The following is a 24124-nucleotide window of genomic DNA, read 5'->3' as shown; positions in this document are numbered from 1 at the left end:
GGATAGATAATAATAAGGTATTTGAGGTAGATATGTACATGAAGGCAGGGTAAAGTGACTAGGCATCAGGATAGATAATAATAAGGTATTTGAGGTAGATGTGTACATGAAGGCAGGGTAAAGTGACTAGGCATCAGGATAGATAATAATAATGTATTTGAGGTAGATGTGTACATGAAGGCAGGGTAAAGTGACTAGGCATCAGGATAGATAATAATAAGGTATTTGAGGTAGATATGTACATGAAGGCAGGGTAAAGTGACTAGGCATCAGGATAGATAATAATAAGGTATTTGAGGTAGATATGTACATGAAGGCAGGGTAAAGTGACTAGGCATCTGGGATAGATAATAATAAGGTATTTGAGGTAGATATGTACATGAAGGCAGGGTAAAGTGACTAGGCATCTGGGATAGATAATAATAAGGTATTTGAGGTAGATATGTACATGAAGGCAGGGTAAAGTGACTAGGCATCTGGGATAGATAATAATAAGGTATTTGAGGTAGATGTGTACATGAAGGCAGGGTAAAGTGACTAGGCATCTGGGATAGATAATAATAAGGTATTTGAGGTAGATGTGTACATGAAGGCAGGGTAAAGTGACTAGGCATCAGGATAGATAATAATAAGGTATTTGAGGTAGATGTGTACATGAAGGCAGGGTAAAGTGACTAGGCATCAGGATAGATAATAAAAGTAAAAAAAAAGGCTGTTTTTTACAGACAGTCCAATTTTATTGAGCAATCTGATCAGTTCTGAAAAAAAAGTCTGATGTGAAAAGATCTGATTTGATTGGTCATAAAACCAATTAGTGGAATTGGGCTGCCTGTGTATACTAAAAGCAATCAAATTAAAGGAAATTTGACTATAAAATATAGCGTCTACGGTGGGGGAATTATACTAAACGATATATTGAGTTGATCCGGCCGAACGTTGCCGATAACTGCCGAAGTGTTTCGGAAACGCGTATCTGGTTTACTTCCTGGACCAATGGTGGCCGCCATCCTCTGCTAGCCCGAAAGCCCAGCCTCCTCGAGTAGCTGGTGCAATTTGATAACACGGACCAGGCAGGACTGGATAGCTACATGATTTCAGTGTTTGCAGTGATACTAGATACTTTGTTTAATAGCATGATTCGTGTACGAGCATCGTAGCTAGCTGAAACGCGATAGCTCCAAGGCGCTGTTTTGGCAAGTCGCCTGTTTTAACCCATCTATTGTTGCGCGCGTCTGCCAGCGTTTTGATTACAGTGAGTAGGAAGGAAGAAAACGCACACACCCCTCCGCTCTTATGGTAGTGACTAGAGGGAGGCTCGGGAAAAAGAAAGAATAGGTAGAGAGATCTCGATTGTTGTCTTTTGGAAAGTTGAATCTACTTCCGAGGATAAAGGTTGGTCATCCCAATGGCGTCAATTTCGAAGGTGTCCATTCTGGATTACTTCAACATCGTGTTCGAGGGGGAGAACGGCAAGATCGAGTCCAACTGTAAAGCATGCGGCACCAGGATACAGGCGAAGAGGAGCGTCACATCCAACTTCGTCACACATCTCAAGGTACCGTATAGATCTGTTTTAACTAAGCTATAGATCTGTCTGACCGTAGGTGACAGTAGGCTATAGGCAGGGTTGGGTGAGTTATTTTCTAAATGTAATCCGTTACTAGTTACCTGTCAAATTGTAATCAGTAAGGTACTTTTTGGATTATCCAAACCCAGTAATGTAATCTGATTACATGTAGTTTTAAATTACTTTCAACCTTAAGAGGCATTTTGAAGAAGACAAATAAATGTATGTTACCAATTTAATGACAACTATTGCAGGATAAGTCCATGTTAAAGATTACATAACTGGCCATATTTGGATGTTACATTTTACTTTATGGGTTGGTTATGTAGACTTCTTCTAACCCATCGCTTTCTACTACATATAATATGATTAAATTGTATCTTTATATTAAAAACCAAAGTCCATCAGAATTCCAATCAAATGTATTTATAAAGCCCTTCTTACATCAGCTGTTGTCACAAAGTGCTGTACAGAATTTAAGAGCTGAAATTACTATACAATTTTACCTTTATTTAACTAGGCAAGTCAGTTAAGAACAAATTCTTATTTTCAATGACGGCCTAGGAACAGTGGGTTGGTTAACTGCCTGTTCAGGGGCAGAACGACAGATTTCTACCTTGTCAGCTCAGGGATTTGAACTCTCTAACCACTAAGCTACCCTGCCCCAATCATTCCAAACATTGTATACCCTGGGATCTTCAAGAACAGGACTTGGAAATATGGAAGTATAGATTATCCAAATTGATTTACCTGAGCATAACCCAAAACTATGGATTTATTAGCCAGCCCTACTCTGTTGTTTATGATTGTGTTGTCATAGAGGGCTGATTGGGCTCATTGATTTAAGTTGAAAAATAAATGCTGCGCTCATGGAATGACATGCTTTGAGCTCTACTGAAAAGGGCTATTTACATGTGGAAAATGAATGTCATATTCTGCATTTGCTACAGGCCTATTGTTTACCTTATTGTTGGTGACACTTTGATATCTTGGTAATATGCAGCTGTTTAAAGGGCAAGTCCACAGAAGAAACAGAAGCAACAAAGATACAATAACAAAACGGTCACCCCACCCCGTTTTGGTAAAACGCTGAGGGATGTAACCACTCTCAGATTAATATATAGAGCTGAGGGACGGGCCTGGAGAAATGTAACCACTCTCAGATTAATATATAGAGCTGAGGGACGGGCCTGGAGAAATGTAACCACTCTCAGATTAATATATAGAGCTGAGGGATGGGCCTGGTGAAATGTAACCACTCTCAGATTAATATATAGAGCTGAGGGATGGGCCTGGTGAAATGTAACCACTCTCAGATTAATGTAACCACTCTCAGATTAATAGACAGAGCTGAGGGACGGGCCTGGAGAAATGTAACCACTCTCAGATTAATAGACAGAGCTGAGGGACGGGCCTGGAGAAATGTAACCACTCTCAGATTAATAGACAGAGCTGGGGGACGGGCCTGGAGAAATGTAACCACGGGCTCAGAAATGTAATAGACAGAGCTGAGGGACGGGCCTGGTGAAATGTAACCACTCTAATAGACAGAGCTGAGGGACGGGCCTGGTGAAATGTAACCACTCTCAGATTAATAGACAGAGCTGAGGGACGGGCCTGGAGAAATGTAACCACTCTCAGATTAATAGATAGAGCTGAGGGACGGGCCTGGAGAAATGTAACCACTCTAGATTAATAGACAGAGCTGAGGGACGGGCCTGGAGAAATGTAACCACTCTCAGATTAATAGACAGAGCTGAGGGACGGGCCTGGAGAAATGTAACCACTCTCAGATAATAGATAGAGCTGAGGGATGGGCTGAGAAATGGATGGGCCTGGAGAAATGTAACCACTCTCAGATTAATAGACAGAGCTGAGGGATGAAATGTAACCACTCTCAGATGAATAGACAGAGCTGAGGGACGGGCTGGAGAAATCTGGAGAAATGTAACCACTCTCAGATTAATAGAGCAGAGCTGAGGGACGGGCCTGGAGAAATGTAACCACTCTCAGATTAATAGACAGAGCTGAGGGATGGGCCTGGTGAAATGTAACTCAGATTAATAGACAGAGCTGAGGGACGGGCCTGGAGAAATGAGATGAATAGATAGAGCTGAGGATGGGCCTGGAGAAATGTAACCACTCTCAGATGAATAGACAGAGCTGGACGGGCCTGGTGAAATGTAACCACTCTCAGATTAATATATAGAGCTGAGGGATGGGCCTGGTGAAATGTAACCACTCTAATAGACAGAGCTGAGGGACGGGCCTGGAGAAATGTAACCACTCTCAGATTAATAGACAGAGCTGAGGGACGGGCCTGGTGAAATGTAACCACTCTCAGATTAATAGCAGAGCTGAGGGATGGGCCTGGAGAAATGTAACCACTCTCAGATTAATAGACAGAGCTGAGGGACGGGCCTGGAGAAATGTAACCACTCTCAGATTAATAGATAGAGCTGAGGGATGGGCCTGGAGAAATGTAACCACTCAGATTAATAGACAGAGCTGAGGGCCGGGCCTGGAGAAATGTAACCACTCTCAGATTAATAGACAGAGCTGAGGGACGGGCCTGGAGAAATGTAACCAGAGCTGAGGGACGGGCCTGAGAAATGAAATGTAACCACTCTCAGATTAATAGACAGAGCTGAGGGACGGGCCTGGAGAAATGTAACCACTCTCAGATTAATAGACAGAGCTGAGGGACGGGCCTGGAGAAATGAAACCACTCTCAGATGAATAGACAGAGCTGAGGGACGGGCCTGGAGAAATGAAACCACTCTCAGATGAATAGATAGAGCTGAGGGACGGGTCAGGAGAAATGTAACCACTCTCAGAGTAATAGACAGAGCTGTGGATGTAAGGACTGACCATCCATGATATCAACACTATTGTTTTAACCATGCTATGAGGCTATACATTGTTTGTTTACATTTACAGTGTTTACAAACATTGGAGTAAAACAAGCATATATTTTGGGTTCTCATGGAGTTTGACAGTTGAACTAAGCTCATGAGGCTAAAAATAAGTTATATTCTTCAAGAATCAATGGACATGTATACAGTACCAGTCAAAGGTTTGGACACATCTACTCATTCTAGGATTTTTCTTTAGTTTTAATATTTTCTACATTGTCGAATAATAATGAAGACATCAAAACCATGAAATAACACATGGAATCATGTAGTAACCAAAGATTCACCGTCTTCTAAATGTCTTCTAAACGGTGGCTAAACGGTGGCTACTTCTTCTAAGTAGCCACCGTTTGCCTTGATGACAGCTTTGCACACTGTTGGCATTCTCTCAACCAGCTTCATGAGGTAGTCACCTGGAATGCATTTCAATTAACAAGTGTGCCTTGTTAATTTGTGGAAATCCTTTCCTTAATGCGTTTGAGCCAATCACTTGTCTTGTGACAAGGTAGGGGTGGTATACAGAAGGTAGCCCTATTTAGTAAAATAACAAGTCTATATTATGGCAAGAACAGCTCATATAAGCAAAGATAAATGACAGTCCATTATTACTTTAAAACATGAAGGTCAGTAAATCTGGAAAATGTCAAGAACTTTGAACATTCCTTCAAGTGTAGTCGCAAAAACCATCAAGCGCAATGATGAAACTGGCTCTCACGAGGACCACCACAGGAATTGAAGACCCAGAGTTACCTCTGCTGCAGAGGATACGTTCATTAGAGTTACCAGGCTCTCACGAGGACCACCACAGGAATTGAAGACCCAGAATTACCTCTGCTGCAGAGGATACGTTCATTAGAGTTACCAGTCTCTCATGAGGACCACCACAGGAATTGAAGACCCAGAATTACCTCTGCTGCAGAGGATAAGTTCATTAGAGTTAACTGTCTCTCATGAGGACCACCACAGGAATTGAAGACCCAGAATTACCTCTGCTGCAGAGGATACGTTCATTAGAGTTAACTGCACCTCAGATTGCAGCCCAAATAAATGCTTCACAGAATGCAGGTAAGACATCTCAACATCAACTGTTCAGAGGAGACTGTGAATCCCGCTTTCATTGTTGAATTGCTGCAAAGGAACCACTACTAAAGGACATCAATAAGAAGAAGAGACTTTCTTGGGCCAAGAAACATGAGCAATGGACATTAGACTGGTGGAAGTCTGTCCTTTGGTCTGATGAGTAAAAAATTTGGATTCCAACCACCATGTCTTTGAGACGCAGAGTAGGTAAACGACTGATCTCCGCATGTGTGGTTCCCACTGTGAAGCAGTGGGTTCCCACTATCTGCACTGTGCTGCTGTTGCAAGAGCGCATTTTTCACTGGCTGTCCACTGGTTTCAAAAACAATGATTGATGGGCATCATAAACGTATTGAATTCAACCATTATTGGGTTCAAATACATATTTGCATTTGTGATGTGTTGCTACCGACCCTCACCACCTGGGAGCGGCCCGTCAGGAAGTCCAGGATCCAGTTTCAGTGGGAGGTGTTTATTGCCAGGGTTCATAGCTTAGTAATGAGCATTTAGAGCACTATGGTGTTGAACTCTGAGCTGTAGTTAATGAATAGCATTATAAGCTTCCAGGTTAGAGTCCCGCACCTTGAAAGCGGCAGCTCTACCCTTCAGCTCATTGCGAATGTTGCCAGTAATCCATGGCTTCTAGTTGGGGTATGTACGTACAGTCACTGTGGGGACAACGTCCTCGATGCACTTATTGATAAAGCCAGTGACTGATGTGGTGTACTCCTCAATGCCATCAGAATAATCCCGGGAACATATTCCAGTCTGTGATAGCAAAACATTCCTGTAGTTTAGCATCTGCTTCATCTGACCGTTTGTTATAAACCAAGTCACTGGTGCTTCCTGCTTTCATTTTTGTTTGTAAGCAGGAATCAGGAGGATAGTTGTGGTCGGTTTTACCACCTGGAGCGTGAGGGAGAGCTTTGTTTCTATGAAACATGAGATATTACAGTTTTTCATGTCCTGTTGGTAGGATATTCGTGATTGTACCTCGTCTAATTTGTTGTTTAATGATTGTACAAGTAATTGGCAAGTAAAACCGATGGTAAGGGCAGATTTCCCACTCGCCGTCGGCGGATCCTCACAAGGCAACCAGGCCCGTGTCCTCTATACCTCCGTCTCTTTCTCCTGCCAATGACAGGGATTTCTGCGCTGTCGGGTGCCTGAAGTACGTCCTGCGCATCCTGTTTGTTGAAGGAAAAAAAATCTGTCTAATCCGAGGTGAGTGATCGCTGTCCTGATATCCAGAAGCTCTGTGTCTAATCCGTGGTGAGTGATCGCTGTCTTGATATCCAGAAGCTCTGTGTCTAATCCGTGGTGAGTGATCGCTGTCCTGATATCCAGAAGCTCTGTGTCTAATCCGTGGTGAGTGATCGCTGTCCTGATATCCAGAAGCTCTGTGTCTAATCCGTGGTGAGTGATCGCTGTCCTGATATCCAGAAGCTCTTTGTCTAATCCGTGGTGAGTGAGCTCTGTGTCTAATCCTGTCCTGATATCCAGAAGCTGTGTGTAATCCGTGGTGAGTGATCGCTGTCCTGATATCCAGAAGCTGTGTGTAATCCGTGGTGAGTGATCGCTGTCCTGATATCCAGAAGCTCTGTGTCGGCAGGGTAGCCTAGTGGTTAGAGCGTTGGACTAGTAACCCGGAAGGTTGCAAGTTCATATCCCCGAGCTGACAAGGTACAAATCTGTCGTTCTGCCCCTGAACAGGCACTTAACCCACTGTTCCTAGGCCATCATTGAAAATAAGAATTTGTTCTTAACTGACTTGCCTAGTTAAATAAAGGTTAAATAAAATAAATAAATAAAAATATCCAGAAGCTCTGTGTCTAATCCGAGGTGAGTGATCACTGTCCTGATATCCAGAAGCTCTTTGTCTAATCCGAGGTGAGTGATCTCTGTCCTGATATCCAGAAGCTCTTTGTCTAATCTGAGGTGAGTGATCTCTGTCCTGATATCCAGAAGCTCTTTGTCTAATCCGAGGTGAGTGATCTCTGTCCTGATATCCAGAAGCTCTTTGTCTAATCCGAGGTGAGTGATCTCTGTCCTGATATCCAGAAGCTCTTTGTCTAATCCGAGGTGAGTGATCTCTGTCCTGATATCCAGAAGCTCTTTGTCTAATCTGAGGTGAGTGATCTCTGTCCTGATATCCAGAAGCTCTTTTCTGCCGTAAGATACGGTGGCAGAAACATTATGTACAAAATAAATTACAAATAACGCTCAAAACCCCACATAATAACACCATTGTTTAGACGGCCGTGAAACTGCTGCCATTTCTTCCACCACCATCCATTAGGGATGATTTCTTTTATCAGAGCGAAATAGATTGAGCAATAAAAGCTCCACTTTTATTCCATAGGCTGGGATCTGCACTGTGCTGCTGTTGCAAGAGCACATTTTTCACTGGCTGTCCACTGGTTTCAAAAACAATGATTGATGGTCATCATAAACGTATTGAATTCAACCATTATTGGGTTCAAATACATATTTGCATTTGTGAACAGCCATCCACGACAACCACAATGCGCAAATAGCTAAATGAGACAGCGCATTGATGTGAATTACACTGCTGCTATGTAGATATCAATAATAAGTGATATCCGTATTTCCGTAGACCACACTGCTGTCATCCTTTACCTCTAAACGTTTATTAAAGTTGGATAATCTTTGGATGCCAATAGCAGTCACATCATTGGAAGACATTAGACATAGCTTGGACTGTAGCCTTCAAAAGCTTTTCCTGCTCTTACCCCGCGATCCATCAAACAAAAAAGTAATCCTCAAAGTAATCAAGTTTTTCAAAAGTATCTTAACTAAGGTATAGATCTGGGTGTCTGACAGTAGGAGACAATAGGTACAGTAGGCTACTGGCTGTGATAGATACAGTATTGTCTGTGTATGAAACTGATTGCAAAGTTAAGAATGCACATTGTATTCCATAGGAATAGGTAGAAGCAGGCTGCTGTGTGAAATTCTATTTTATTAATCAATATCAAATGTAAAAACATTGCAATAGGTAGTCTGTCTGACATTTGATCATCAGAATCACCCTCTCTCTCGTTTCTACAGAGGAAGCACCAGGCGATGTACGATGAGTTTGTAAAGAAGAAGGATATGAAGCGAGAAGCCTACTCCTCATCTTCCTCCTCCCTCCATCCCTACTCCTCATCCTCCCTTCACAGCCTGGCAAACGGAGGAGGCCATCGCTGCAATCACTCCATCACCGCTGGAGGGGTGGGAGTAGGGGGAGGGGGAGGAAGAGAGGGAGCAGGAGAAGGGGTGACGAAGTTCCACAGACACGACCCTCGCCAGGTGTGTTTGTGTGTGTGTGTGTGCATCCATGGTAACGGAATTACATTTTGACTCATTTTTTTACTTAAACATTTTTGCCAAACAAAAACTATTGATACAAAAGTTTAACAAATTAAAGTCTATGAACAAGGACTACTTTTAACAATTTCCACTGATAAATTAGTTTTAGTAAATTTAGTGTCAGAACTGTGCAAACTTATAGTAAAATCAGTTTTTTTGTGCAACCACATTTTCCCAAAAAGTATCTGCTCTGAATGAATATTCCAAGATGTCTGCAGAAATAATGGGGTGTCAGCTATTACATGGCACCGTGAGTTTGAACTACAATTAGTGAAGTGGATCGACACCCGCTAACAGAATGACGTCATGGGTCCCTGATCTGTACAATACAGAAATGCATCATTATGGCTTCAATGTTCTCCTCATGTTCCATAAGTTTGGACATCACAGTTTTGGTCAGTACAGTAGGGTAGAGGTCAGTAGAGTTCAGTACGGTAGGGTAGAGGTCAGTAGAGTTCAGTACGGTAGGGTAGAGTTCAGTACAGTAGGGTAGAGGTCAGTAGAGTTCAGTACGGTAGGGTAGAGTTCAGTACGGTAGGGTAGAGTTCAGTACGGTAGGGTTCAGGGTAGGGTTCAGTACGGTAGGGTAGAGTTCAGTACGGTAGGGTAGAGGTCAGTAGAGTTCAGTACGGTAGGGTAGAGTTCAGTACGGTAGGGTAGAGTTCAGTACGGTAGGGTAGAGGTCAGTAGAGTTCAGTACGGTAGGGTAGAGTTCAGTACAGTAGGGTAGAGGTCAGTAGAGTTCAGTACGGTAGGGTAGAGTTCAGTACGGTAGGGTAGAGTTCAGTACGGTAGGGTAGAGGTCAGTAGAGTTCAGTACGGCAGGCTAGGATTCAGTACGGTAGGGTAGAGTTCAGTACGGTAGGGTTCAGTACGGTAGGGTTCAGTACGGTAGGGTAGAGTTCAGTACGGTAGGGTAGTGTTCAGTACGGTAGGGTTCAGTACGGTAGGGTAGAGTTCAGTACGGTAGGGTTCAGTACGGTAGAGTTCAGTACGGCAGGCTAGGATTCAGTACGGTAGGGTAGAGTTCAGTACGGTAGGGTTCAGTACGGTAGGGTTCAGTACGGTAGGGTAGAGTTCAGTACGGTAGGGTAGAGGTCAGTAGAGTTCAGTACGGTAGGGTAGAGTTCAGTACGGTAGGGTAGAGTTCAGTACGGTAGGGTAGAGGTCAGTAGAGTTCAGTACGGTAGGGTAGAGTTCAGTACAGTAGGGTAGAGGTCAGTAGAGTTCAGTACGGTAGGGTAGAGTTCAGTACGGTAGGGTAGAGTTCAGTACGGTAGGGTAGAGGTCAGTAGAGTTCAGTACGGCAGGCTAGGATTCAGTACGGTAGGGTAGAGTTCAGTACGGTAGGGTTCAGTACGGTAGGGTTCAGTACGGTAGGGTAGAGTTCAGTACGGTAGGGTAGTGTTCAGTACGGTAGGGTTCAGTACGGTAGGGTAGAGTTCAGTACGGTAGGGTTCAGTACGGTAGGGTTCAGTACGGTAGGGTAGAGTTCAGTACGGTAGGGTAGTGTTCAGTACGGTAGGGTAGGATTCAGTACGGTAGGGTAGAGTTCAGTACGGTAGGGTTCAGTACGGTAGGGTTCAGTACGGTAGGGTAGAGGTCAGTAGAGTTCAGTACGGCAGGCTAGGATTCAGTACGGTAGGGTTCAGTACGGTAGGGTTCAGTACGGTAGGGTAGAGTTCAGTACGGTAGGGTAGAGTTCAGTAGGGTAGAGTTCAGTACGGTAGGGTAGGGTTCAGTACGGTAGGGTTCAGTACGGTAGGGTAGAGTTCAGTACGGTAGGGTAGAGGTCAGTACGGTAGGGTAGAGGTCAGTACGGTAAGGTAGGGGTCTGTACGGTAGGGTAAGGATCAGTACGGTAGGGGTCAGTACTTGGAGGTCAGTAGGGTAGGGGTCTGTCCGTTAGGATAGGGGTCAGTCCGTGAGGGGTCAGTCCGGTAGGGTAGGGGTCAGTACAGTAGGGGTAAGGGTCAGTACGGTAGAGGTGTGAACAATAAGGGTCGGTAGGGTAGGGGTAGGTAGGGTAGGGGTCAGTACGTTAGGGTAGGGGTCACTAAGGTAGGGTACAGTACGGTAGGGGTCAGTTCGGTAGGGGTCGGTAGGGTAGGGGTCGGTAGGGTAGGGGTCAGTACGGTAGAGTAGGGGTCGGTAGGGTAGGGGTCAGTACGGTAGGTTAGGGGTCAGTATGGTAGGGCAGGGGTCAGTACGGTAGGGGTAAGGGTCAGTACGGTAGAGGTCTGAACAGTAGGGTCCGTACAGTAGGGGTCAGTACGTTAGGGTAGGGGTCACTACGGTAAGGTAGGGTACAGTAGGAGTCAGTATGTAGAGTAGGGGTCAGTAGGGTAGGGGTCAGTACGGTAGGGTAGGGGTCTGAACAGTAGGGGTCACTACGGTAGGGTAGGGGTCACTACAGTAGGCTAGGGGTCAGTACGGTAGGGGTCAGTACGGTAAGGGTCAGTAGCGTAGGTGTCAGTAGGGTAGGGGTCACTACGGTAGGGTAGGGGTCACTACGGTAGGCTAGGGGTCAGTACGGTAGGGGTCAGTAGGGTAAGGGTCAGTAGCGTAGGGGTCAGTAGGGTAAGGGTCAGTACGGTAGGGTAGGGGTCAGTACGGTAGGGGTCAGTAGGGTAAGGGTCAGTACGGTAGGGTAGGGGTCTGAACAGTAGGGGTCACTACGGTAGGGTAGGGGTCACTACAGTAGGCTAGGGGTCAGTACGGTAGGGGTCAGTAGGGTAAGGGTCAGTAGCGTAGGGGTCAGTAGGGTAGGGGTCACTACGGTAGGGTAGGGGTCACTACGGTAGGCTAGGGGTCAGTACGGTAGGGGTCAGTAGGGTAAGGGTCAGTAGCGTAGGGGTCAGTAGGGTAAGGGTCAGTACGGTAGGGTAGGGGTCACTACGGTAGGCTAGGGGTCAGTACGGTAGGGGTCAGTAGGGTAAGGGTCAGTAGCGTAGGGGTCAGTAGGGTAAGGGTCAGTACGGTAGGGTAGGGGTCAGTACGGTAGGGGTCAGTAGGGTAAGGGTCAGTACGGTAGGGTAGGGGTCTGAACAGTAGGGGTCACTACGGTAGGGTAGGGGTCACTACAGTAGGCTAGGGGTCAGTACGGTAGGGGTCAGTAGGGTAGGGGTCAGTAGCGTAGGGGTCAGTAGGGTAGGGGTCACTACGGTAGGGTAGGGGTCACTACGGTAGGCTAGGGGTCAGTACGGTAGGGGTCAGTAGGGTAAGGGTCAGTAGCGTAGGGGTCAGTAGGGTAAGGGTCAGTACGGTAGGGGTCAGTAGGGTAAGGGTCAGTAGCGTAGGGGTCAGTAGGGTAAGGGTCAGTACGGTAGGGTAGGGGTCACTACGGTAGGCTAGGGGTCAGTACGGTAGGGGTCAGTAGGGTAAGGGTCAGTACGGTAGGGTAGGGGTCAGTAGCGTAGGGGTCAGTAGGGTAAGGGTCAGTACGGTAGGGTAGGGGTCAGTACGGTAGGGGTCAGTAGGGTAAGGGTCAGTAGCGTAGGGGTCAGTACGGTAAGGGTCAGTACGGTAGGGGTCAGTAGGGTAAGGGTCAGTAGCGTAGGGGTCAGTAGGGTAAGGGTCAGTAGGCTAGGGGTCAGTACGGTAGGGGTCAGTAGGGTAAGGGTCAGTAAGGGGTCAGTAGGGTAAGGGTCAGTAGGCTAGGGGTCAGTACGGTAGGGGTCAGTAGGTTAAGGGTCAGTACGGTAGGGTAGGGGTCAGTACGGTAGGGGTCAGTAGGGTAAGGGTCAGTAGCGTAGGGGTCAGTAGGGTAAGGGTCAGTACGGTAGGGGTCAGTAGGGTAAGGGTCAGTACGGTAGGGGGGTCAGTACGGTAGGGGTCAGTAGGGTAAGGGTCAGTACGGTAGGGGTCAGTAGGGTAAGGGTCAGTACGGTAGGGGTCAGTAGGGTAAGGGTCAGTACGGTAGGGGTCAGTAGGGTAAGGGTCAGTAGCGTAGGGGTCAGTAGGGTAAGGGTCAGTACGGTAGGGTAGGAGACACTATATGAGCTGAACATAACAGTATGTCAGTGGAAGAGAGGACAGTAACAGGAGACACTATGAGCTGAACATAACAGTATGTCAGTGGAAGAGAGGACAGTAACAGGAGACACTATGAGCTGAACATAACAGTATGTCAGTGGAAGAGAGGACAGTAACAAACTGTGGTTTGTGATGATTTCCCATTGTGTTGATGTTAGTTGGCGGAGGTCTTAACGTCGACGTTATTGTGTTGATGTTAGTTGGCGGAGGTCTTAACGTTGACGTTATTGTGTTGATGTTAGTTGGCGGAGGTCTTAACGTCGACGTTATTGTGTTGATGTTAGTTGGCGGAGGTCTTAACGTTGACGTTATTGTGTTGATGTTAGTTGGCGGAGGTCTTAACGTTGATGTTATTGTGTTGATGTTAGTTGGCGGAGGTCTTAACGTCAACGTTATTGTGTTGATGTTAGTTGGCGGAGGTCTTAACGTTGACGTTATTGTGTTGATGTTAGTTGGCGGAGGTCTTAACGTTGACGTTATTGTGTTGATGTTAGTTGGCGGAGGTCTTAACGTCGACGTTATTGTGTTGATGTTAGTTGGCGGAGGTCTTAACGTCGACGTTATTGTGTTGATGTTAGTTGGCGGAGGTCTTAACGTCGACGTTATTGTGTTGATGTTAGTTGGCGGAGGTCTTAACGTCGACGTTATTGTGTTGATGTTAGTTGGCGGAGGTCTTAACGTCGACGTTATTGTGTTGATGTTAGTTGGCGGAGGTCTTAACGTTGACGTTATTGTGTTGATGTTAGTTGGCGGAGGTCTTAACGTCGACGTTATTGTGTTGATGTTAGTTGGCGGAGGTCTTAACGTCGACGTTATTGTGTTGATGTTAGTTGGCGGAGGTCTTAACGTCGACGTTATTGTGTTGATGTTAGTTGGCGGAGGTCTTAACGTCGACGTTATTGTGTTGATGTTAGTTGGCGGAGGTCTTAACGTCGACGTTATTGTGTTGATGTTAGTTGGCGGAGGTCTTAACGTCGACGTTATTGTGTTGATGTTAGTTGGCGGAGGTCTTAACGTCGACGTTATTGTGTTGATGTTAGTTGGCGGAGGTCTTAACGTCGACGTTATTGTGTTGATGTTAGTTGGCGGAGGTCTTAACGTCGACGTTATTGTGTTGATGTTAGTTGGCGGAGGTCTTAACGTCGACGTTATTGTGTTGATGTTAGTTGGCGGAGGTCTTAACGTCGACGTTATTGTGTTGATGTTAGTTGGCGGAGGTCTTAACGTCGACGTTATTGTGTTGATGTTAGTTGGCGGAGGTCTTAACGTCGACGTTATTGTGTTGATGTTAGTTGGCGGAGGTCTTAACGTCGACGTTATTGTGTTGATGTTAGTTGGCGGAGGTCTTAGCGTTGACGTTATTGTGTTGATGTTAGTTGGCGGAGGTCTTAACGTCGACGTTATTGTGTTGATGTTAGTTGGCGGAGGTCTTAACATCGACGTTATTGTGTTTATGTTAGTTGGCGGAGGTCTTAGCGTCGACGTTATTGTGTTGATGTTAGTTGGCGGAGGTCTTAACGTCGACGTTATTGTGTTGATGTTAGTTGGCGGAGGTCTTAACATCGACGTTATTGTGTTGATGTTAGTTAGCGGAGGTCTTAACATCGACGTTATTGTGTTGATGTTAGTTGGCGGAGGTCTTAACGTCGACGTTATTGTGTTGATGTTAGTTGGCGGAGGTCTTAACGTCGACGTTATTGTGTTGATGTTAGTTGGCGGAGGTCTTAACGTCGACGTTATTGTGTTGATGTATTTCTAATACCTTATAAAACTTAGGACCCCTATTCAATCTGTTTATCCAGAAATCAAAGCCTTTCTTATGCCTATGGGTCCTTTTCGATTGAAATTCCTGTGTTGTGTAGTTTTAGTGTGTTATAGACCGTGCTGTGTTTGACTTCATCTTGTTCATTTTATTATTAAGCAATGAGGTCCGAGATGGTGTGGTATATGGCCAATATACCACGGCTAAGGGCTGTTCTTAGGCACGACTCATCGAGGTGCCTTGTTGCTATTATAAACTGGTTACCGATGTAATTATGGGGCAGCAGGTAGCCTAGTGGTAAGAGCGTTGGGCTAGTAACCGGAAGGTTGCAAGATTGAATCCAGAGCTGACAAGGTACAAATCTGTCGTTCTGCCCCTGAACAAGGCAGTTAACCCACTGTTCCCCTGAACAAGGCAGTTAACCCACTGTTCCCCTGAACAAGGCAGTTAACCCACTGTTCCCCTGAACAAGGCAGTTAACCCACTGTTCCCCTGAACAAGGCAGTTAACCCACTGTTCCCCTGAACAAGGCAGTTAACCCACTGTTCCCCTGAACAAGGCACTGTTCCTAGGCCGTCATTGAAAATAAGAATTTGTTCTTAACCGACTTTCCTAGTTAAATAAAATTAGAGCAGTAAAAATACATGTTTTGTCATAACCGTGATAAATTGTCTGATATACCATGACTGCCAGCCAATCAGCATTCAGGACTGGAACCACACAGTTTATAATAATAATAAACCTGTTGTTACATACTTGTTGGAGACAGTTTTTAAATAATGACCGTAACATGTTATCCTCCCCACTGCTGATCTCTGAAGCTAAGATGTTGGTCCGTTGTCAATCAAATATATTTGTATCATCCGATGTCTCAAAGTGCTGTACAGAAACCCAGCCTAAAACCCCAAACAGCAAGCAATGCAGGTGTAGAAGCACAGTGGCTAGGACAATCTCTGTATGTGTGTGTGTATTGTAGTTTGTGTGTAATGGACAGTATTATGTTTGACCAGGTGCTGATCTCGGAGGCGATAGCGAAGATGCTGGTACAGGACCTCCAGCCTGCCTCCCTGGTGGATCTCAGAGGATTCAGAGAGTTACTGCAGCTGTTAGAGCCTCGCTATACCCCCGAGCCCCCCAGATACCTCCACACCCAGCTCCTCCCAGCCTACGCCTACCAGGCCCAGCTGGCTACCAGACAGGCCCTGGCCTCAGCCCTCTCTCTCAGCCTCTCTGTCTCCCTCTGGAGGGGTTTCCTTGGGACCGCAGCAGGGGTTAACACTGGGTATGTACTCTAAGCCTAACCCTAGGGTACGGGCAGGTATCAGGTTTCACTAAATTGATCACTAACATTTTGAAGCGGAGCCCTTTCCTCGTCCTCTGCTGCACAGTACAGTCATATCTGATCATAACATGGTGTCAGAAGTGCTTCAACCTCATTAAATATCAGACAGGAGAGATCATTTCACAGGAATGTTTCTGGACTGTTAGTTTATAGTGATATAAAGTAGCTACCAGCTCTCATCATTGAGCAGCCTGAGCAGAGCTGTTGCTATGGATACTCAGACTCAGAGCCTCCATGAGCAGAATGCATGCAGAGTGAGCTCCCTGAGCACAGGGAGCGAGTGACAGACAGAGAGCAGCAGCTAATGGATTTACTAACAGGACGTTATTTCGGTCTTCGGGCCGGGCCTTAAATTTGGCTGAAACAATCGGGCCTGAATGTCGCGGGTAGGGCTTGGGCTTAAAATTCATACTCGTGCATGGCTCTACTGTGCATGGCTAAAATCACCATCTCTGTGTTTTAATATGTCTGTCCTACTGGCCTACTGTCCTACTCAGGGTGCCATTTGGAACCCATACTTAATATTTTCCTATATAGTGCACTAGTTTATAACACCTTATTTCCTATGTAGTGCACTAGTTTGACACCCTATTTCCTATGTAGTGCGTTAGTTAATGACACCCTATTTCCTACATTGTGCACTAGTTTGACACCCTATTTCCTATGTAGTGCACTAGTTTGACACCCTATTTCCTATGTAGTGCACTAGTTTGACACCCTATTTCCTATATAGTGCACTAGTTAATGACACCCTATTTCCTACATTGTGCACTAGTTAATGACACCCTATTTCCTATATTGTGCACTAGTTTATGACACCCTATTTCCTATATGGTGCACTAGTTTGACACCCTATTTCCTATATAGTGCACTAGTTTATGACACCCTATTTCCTATATGGTGCACTAGTTAATGACACCCTATTTCCTATATTGTGCACTAGTTAATGACACCCTATTTCCTATATTGTGCACTAGTTAATGACACCCTATTTCCTATATAGTGGACTAGTTTATGACACCCTATTTCCTATATTGTGCACTAGTTTATGACACCCTATTTCCTATATAGTGCACTAGTTAATGACACCCTATTTCCTATATAGTGCACTAGTTAATGACACCCTATTTCCTATATAGTGCACTAGTTAATGACACCCTATTTCCTATATAGTGCACTAGTTAATGACACCCTATTTCCTATATAGTGCACTAGTTTATGACACCCTATTTCCTATATAGTGCACTAGTTTATGACACCCTATTTCCTATATTGTGCACTAGTTAATGACACCCTATTTCCTATATTGTGCACTAGTTAATGACACCCTATTTCCTATATAGTGCACTAGTTTATGACACCCTATTTCCTATATAGTGCACTAGTTAATGACACCCTATTTCCTATATTGTGCACTAGTTAATGACACCCTATTTCCTATATTGTGCACTATTTCCTATAGTGCACTAGTTAATGACACCCTATTTCCTATATAGTGCACTAGTTAATGACACCCTATTTCCTATATAGTGCACTAGTTTATGACACCCTATTTCCTATATTGTGCACTAGTTAATGACACCCTATTTCCTATATTGTGCACTAGTTAATGACACCCTATTTCCTATATAGTGCACTAGTTAATGACACCCTATTTCCTATATAGTGCACTAGTTAATGACACCCTATTTCCTATATAGTGCACTAGTTAATGACACCCTATTTCCTATATAGTGCACTAGTTAATGACACCCTATTTCCTATACTAGTTAATGACACTAGTTAATGACACCCTATTTCCTATATAGTGCACTAGTTAATGACACCTATTTCCTATATAGTGCACTAGTTAATGACACCCTATTTCCCTATTTCCTATTTATAGTGCACTAGTTAATGACACCCTATTTCCTATATAGTGCACTAGTTAATGACACCCTATTTCCTATATAGTGCACTAGTTAATGACACCCTATTTCCTATATAGTGCACTAGTTAATGACACCCTATTTCCTATATAGTGCACTAGTTAATGACACCCTATTTCCTATATGGTGCACTAGTTAATGACACCCTATTTCCTATATTGTGCACTAGTTAATGACACCCTATTTCCTATATTGTGCACTAGTTAATGACACCCTATTTCCTATATTGTGCACTAGTTAATGACACCCTATTTCCTATATAGTGCACTAGTTAATGACACCCTATTTCCTATATAGTGCACTAGTTAATGACACCCTATTTCCTATATTGTGCACTAGTTAATGACACCCTATTTCCTATATTGTGCACTAGTTAATGACACCCTATTTCCTATATAGTGCACTAGTTAATGACACCCTATTTCCTATATAGTGCACTAGTTAATGACACCCTATTTCCTATATAGTGCACTAGTTAATGACACCCTATTTCCTATATAGTGCACTAGTTAATGACACCCTATTTCCTATAGTTATGACACCCTATTTCCTATATAGTGCACTAGTTAATGACACCCTATTTCCTATATAGTGCACTAGTTAATGACACCCTATTTCCTATATAGTGCACTAGTTAATGACACCCTATTTCCTATATAGTGCACTAGTTAATGACACCCTATTTCCTATATTGTGCACTAGTTAATGACACCCTATTTCCTATATAGTGCACTAGTTAATGACACCCTATTTCCTATATAGTGCACTAGTTAATGACACCCTATTTCCTATATAGTGCACTAGTTAATGACACCCTATTTCCTATATAGTGCACTAGTTAATGACACCCTATTTCCTATATAGTGCACTAGTTAATGACACCCTATTTCCTATTTATAGTGCACTAGTTAATGACACCCTATTTCCTATATAGTGCACTAGTTAATGACACCCTATTTCCTATATAGTGCACTAGTTAATGACACCCTATTTCCTATATAGTGCACTAGTTAATGACACCCTATTTCCTATATAGTGCACTAGTTAATGACACCCTATTTCCTATATAGTGCACTAGTTAATGACACCCTATTTCCTATATAGTGCACTAGTTAATGACACCCTATTTCCTATATAGTGCACTAGTTAATGACACCCTATTTCCTATATAGTGCACTAGTTAATGACACCCTATTTCCTATATAGTGCACTAGTTAATGACACTATTTCCTATATAGTGCACTAGTTAATGACACCCTATTTCCTATATAGTGCACTAGTTAATGACACCCTATTTCCTATATAGTGCACTAGTTAATGACACCCTATTTCCTATATAGTGCACTAGTTAATGACACCCTATTTCCTATATAGTGCACTAGTTAATGACACCCTATTTCCTATATAGTGCACTAGTTAATGACACCCTATTTCCTATATAGTGCACTAGTTAATGACACCCTATTTCCTATTTCACTATATAGTGCACTAGTTAATGACACCCTATTTCCTATATAGTGCACTAGTTAATGACACCCTATTTCCTATATAGTGCACTAGCACTAGTGCACTAGTTAATGACACCCTATTTCCTATATAGTGCACTAGTTAATGACACCCTATTTCCTATATAGTGCACTAGTTAATGACACCCTATTTCCTATATAGTGACACTATTTTAATGACACCCTATTTCCTATTATATATAGTGCACTAGTTAATGACACCCTATTTCCTATATAGTGCACTAGTTAATGACACCCTATTTCCTATATAGTGCACTAGTTAATGACACCCTATTTCCTATATAGTGCACTAGTTAATGACACCCTATTTCCTATATAGTGCACTAGTTAATGACACCCTATTTCCTATATAGTGCACTAGTTAATGACACCCTATTTCCTATATAGTGCACTAGTTAATGACACCCTATTTCCTATATAGTGCACTAGTTAATGACACCCTATTTCCTATATTGACACCCTATTTCCTATATAGTGCACTAGTTAATGACACCCTATTTCCTATATAGTGCACTAGTTTATGACACCCTATTTCCTATATAGTGCACTAGTTAATGACACCCTATTTCCTATATAGTGCACTAGTTTATGACACCCTATTTCCTATATAGTGCACTAGTTTATGGGAATAGCATGCCGTCATCTAGAGTTGTTCATTATGACATCGCTGTGTCCTCCTACCCGTCCTGCAGGTACCTGGGGGTGACCTGCCACTTCCTGTCGTCTGATTGGCAAATGCGTTCCGCCCTGCTGGCCTGCCTGCCTCTGGTTGGTGGGCTCTCGGCCAATCGCGTGCTAGCAGAGTTCGAGGAGGTGTGTGTGGCGCACGGCGTTTCGGGCCGAGCGTTCCGTGTCGTGGCTGACCCATTTCCCGCTGAAACTCACCCCTCATGCCGCCTACCAGGGTTCTGTATCCACGGCAACCCGGGAGATGATGCCGACGAGGAAGAGGAGGAGAGTGGGGATGAAGGAGGAGAGAGGGAAGGAGCGGTAGAACAGGAGGACTGGTGGGAGGGAGGTCTGGGGTCTGGCAGGATAGACTGTTTCTGTTGTTCTCTGGGTCAGTGTGTGAGAGATGGACTGCTCTCCTCCTCTCCTCTCCTCTCCTCCACCCTGGCTAAAGCCTCATCCTTCTATAACTATGTCACCTCCGCCGTGCCACACGACAAACTGGTGGGCCTGTTGGGAGGGGGGTTGGGGGGGGCGGGGAGCAGCAGGGATGGAGAGCGAGACTGGGCCGTACAACTCAAGGTAAGAAGGACTTAATATAGTCTAGTTACAACATAGAACAGCCTTCTGGTTTAAAAGTGTAAATTATAACAATGCTCTTTTGATTCCATTCTCCTCTCCTCCAGGTGTTGCGTGGTCTTCTGGACTCAGCAGAGTTCTTGGAGGATGTGTCTGACCGGGCTGACCTGGTGCTAAGTGGCCAGGAGGTGGCGCTGCTCAGAGAACTGACAGACACACTGGAACCCTTTACTGAGGCCTGGGACATGGTGCACACGCACAGACAGGTGAGAGACAGACAGACACACGCACAGACAGGTGAGAGACAGACAGACACACGCACAGACAGGTGAGAGACAGACAGACACACGCACAGACAGGTGAGAGACAGACAGACACACGCACAGACAGGTGAGAGACAGACAGACACACGCACAGACAGGTGAGACAGACAGACAGACACACGCACAGACAGGTGAGAGACAGACAGACACACGCACAGACAGGTGAGAGACAGACAGACACACGCACAGACAGGTGAGAGACAGACAGACACACGCACAGACAGGTGAGAGACAGACAGACACACGCACAGACAGGTGAGAGACAGACAGACAGACACACGCACAGACAGGACAGGAGACAGACAGACAGACACACGCACAGACAGGTGAGAGACAGACAGACAGACACACGCACAGACAGGTGAGAGACAGACAGACAGACACACGCACAGACAGGTGAGAGACAGACAGACAGACACACGCACAGACAGGTGAGAGACAGACAGACAGACACACGCACAGACAGGTGAGAGACAGACAGACAGACACACGCACAGACAGGTGAGAGACAGACAGACAGACACACGCACAGACAGGTGAGAGACAGACAGACAGACACACGCACAGACAGGTGAGAGACAGACAGACAGAGACACACGCACAGACAGGTGAGAGACAGACAGACAGACACACGCACAGACAGGTGAGAGACAGACAGACAGACACACGCACAGACAGGTGAGAGACAGACAGACACACGCACAGACAGGTGAGAGACAGACAGACACACGCACAGACAGGTGAGAGACAGACAGACAGACACACGCACAGACAGGTGAGAGACAGACAGACAGACACACGCACAGACAGGTGAGAGACAGACAGACAGACACACGCACAGACAGGTGAGAGACAGACAGACAGACACACGCACAGACAGGTGAGAGACAGACAGACAGACACACGCACAGACAGGTGAGAGACAGACAGACAGACACACGCACAGACAGGTGAGAGACAGACAGACAGACACACGCACAGACAGGTGAGAGACAGACAGACACACGCACAGACAGGTGAGAGACAGACAGACACACGCACAGACAGGTGAGAGACAGACAGACACACGCACAGACAGGTGAGAGACAGACAGACACACGCACAGACAGGTGAGAGACAGACAGACACACGCACAGACAGGTGAGAGACAGACAGACACACGCACAGACAGGTGAGAGACAGACAGACACACGCACAGACAGGTGAGAGACAGACAGACACACGCACAGACAGGTGAGAGACAGACAGACACACGCACAGACAGGTGAGAGACAGACAGACACACGCACAGACAGGTGAGAGACAGACAGACACACGCACAGACAGGTGAGACAGACAGACAGACACACGCACAGACAGGTGAGAGACAGACAGACAGACACACGCACAGACAGGTGAGAGACAGACAGACAGACACACGCACAGACAGGTGAGAGACAGACAGACACACGCACAGACAGGTGAGAGACAGACAGACACACGCACAGACAGGTGAGAGAGACAGACAGACAGACACACGCACAGACAGGTGAGACAGACAGACAGACACACGCACAGACAGGTGAGACAGACAGACAGACACACGCACAGACAGGTGAGAGACAGACAGACAGACACACGCACAGACAGGTGAGAGACAGACAGACAGACACACGCACAGACAGGTGAGAGACAGACAGACAGACACACGCACAGACAGGTGAGAGACAGACAGACAGACACACGCACAGACAGGTGAGAGACAGACAGACAGACACACGCACAGACAGGTGAGACAGACAGACAGACACACGCACAGACAGGTGAGAGACAGACAGACAGACACACGCACAGACAGGTGAGAGACAGACAGACAGACACACGCACAGACAGGTGAGACAGACAGACAGACACACGCACAGACAGGTGAGAGACAGACAGACACACGCACAGACAGGTGAGAGACAGACAGACAGACACACGCACAGACAGGTGAGAGACAGACAGACAGACACACGCACAGACAGGTGAGAGACAGACAGACACACGCACAGACAGGTGAGAGACAGACAGACACACGCACAGACAGGTGAGAGACAGACAGACACACGCACAGACAGGTGAGAGACAGACAGACACACGCACAGACAGGTGAGAGACAGACAGACACACGCACAGACAGGTGAGAGACAGACAGACACACGCACAGACAGGTGAGAGACAGACAGACACACGCACAGACAGGTGAGAGACAGACAGACACACGCACAGACAGGTGAGAGACAGACAGACACACGCACAGACAGGTGAGAGAGACAGACAGACACACGCACAGACAGGTGAGACAGACAGACACACGCACAGACAGGTGAGAGACAGACAGACACACGCACAGACAGGTGAGAGACAGACAGACACACGCACAGACAGGTGAGAGAGACAGACAGACACACGCACAGACAGGTGAGAGACAGACAGACACACGCACAGACAGGTGAGAGACAGACAGACACAGCACAGACAGGTGAGAGACAGACAGACAGACACACGCACAGACAGGTGAGAGACAGACAGACACACGCACAGACAGGTGAGACAGACAGACACAGACAGACAGGTGAGAGAGACAGACAGACAGACACACGCACAGACAGGTGAGAGACAGACAGACACACGCACAGACAGGTGAGAGACAGACAGACACATGCACAGACAGGTGAGACAGACAGACAGACACACGCACAGACAGGTGAGAGACAGACAGACACACGCACAGACAGGTGAGAGACAGACAGACACACGCACAGACAGGTGAGAGACAGACAGACACACGCACAGACAGGTGAGAGACAGACAGACACACGCACAGACAGGTGAGACAGACAGACAGACAGACACACGCACAGACAGGTGAGAGACAGACAGACACACGCACAGACAGGTGAGACAGACAGACAGACACACGCACAGACAGGTGAGAGACAGACAGACACACGCACAGACAGGTGAGAGACAGACAGACAGACACACGCACAGACAGGTGA

The 24124-nt window shown here is 45.7% G+C and overlaps 1 protein-coding gene across 1 annotated transcript in view; it reads left to right on the top strand.

The window, feature by feature from the left end:
- Positions 1 to 979: 979 nt before the first annotated feature.
- The window catches only part of si:dkey-109j17.5 (zinc finger BED domain-containing protein 6), a 54865-nt gene continuing 31720 nt past the window's right edge, over positions 980 to 24124 (top strand). Inside the window, exons 1-5 of the mRNA XM_024405687.2 lie at positions 980 to 1555; positions 8635 to 8877; positions 15745 to 16016; positions 20223 to 20781; positions 20886 to 21044. Of these exons, the coding sequence (XP_024261455.2) occupies positions 1406 to 1555; positions 8635 to 8877; positions 15745 to 16016; positions 20223 to 20781; positions 20886 to 21044 (1383 nt within the window). The 5' untranslated portion in view covers positions 980 to 1405. The remainder of the gene's footprint in view (positions 1556 to 8634; positions 8878 to 15744; positions 16017 to 20222; positions 20782 to 20885; positions 21045 to 24124) is intronic.

Source organism: Oncorhynchus tshawytscha, linkage group LG16, assembly GCF_018296145.1.
Source record: "Oncorhynchus tshawytscha isolate Ot180627B linkage group LG16, Otsh_v2.0, whole genome shotgun sequence".
NCBI lineage: Eukaryota > Metazoa > Chordata > Actinopteri > Salmoniformes > Salmonidae > Oncorhynchus > Oncorhynchus tshawytscha.
This window is presented reverse-complemented; position numbering and strand designations above follow the sequence as displayed.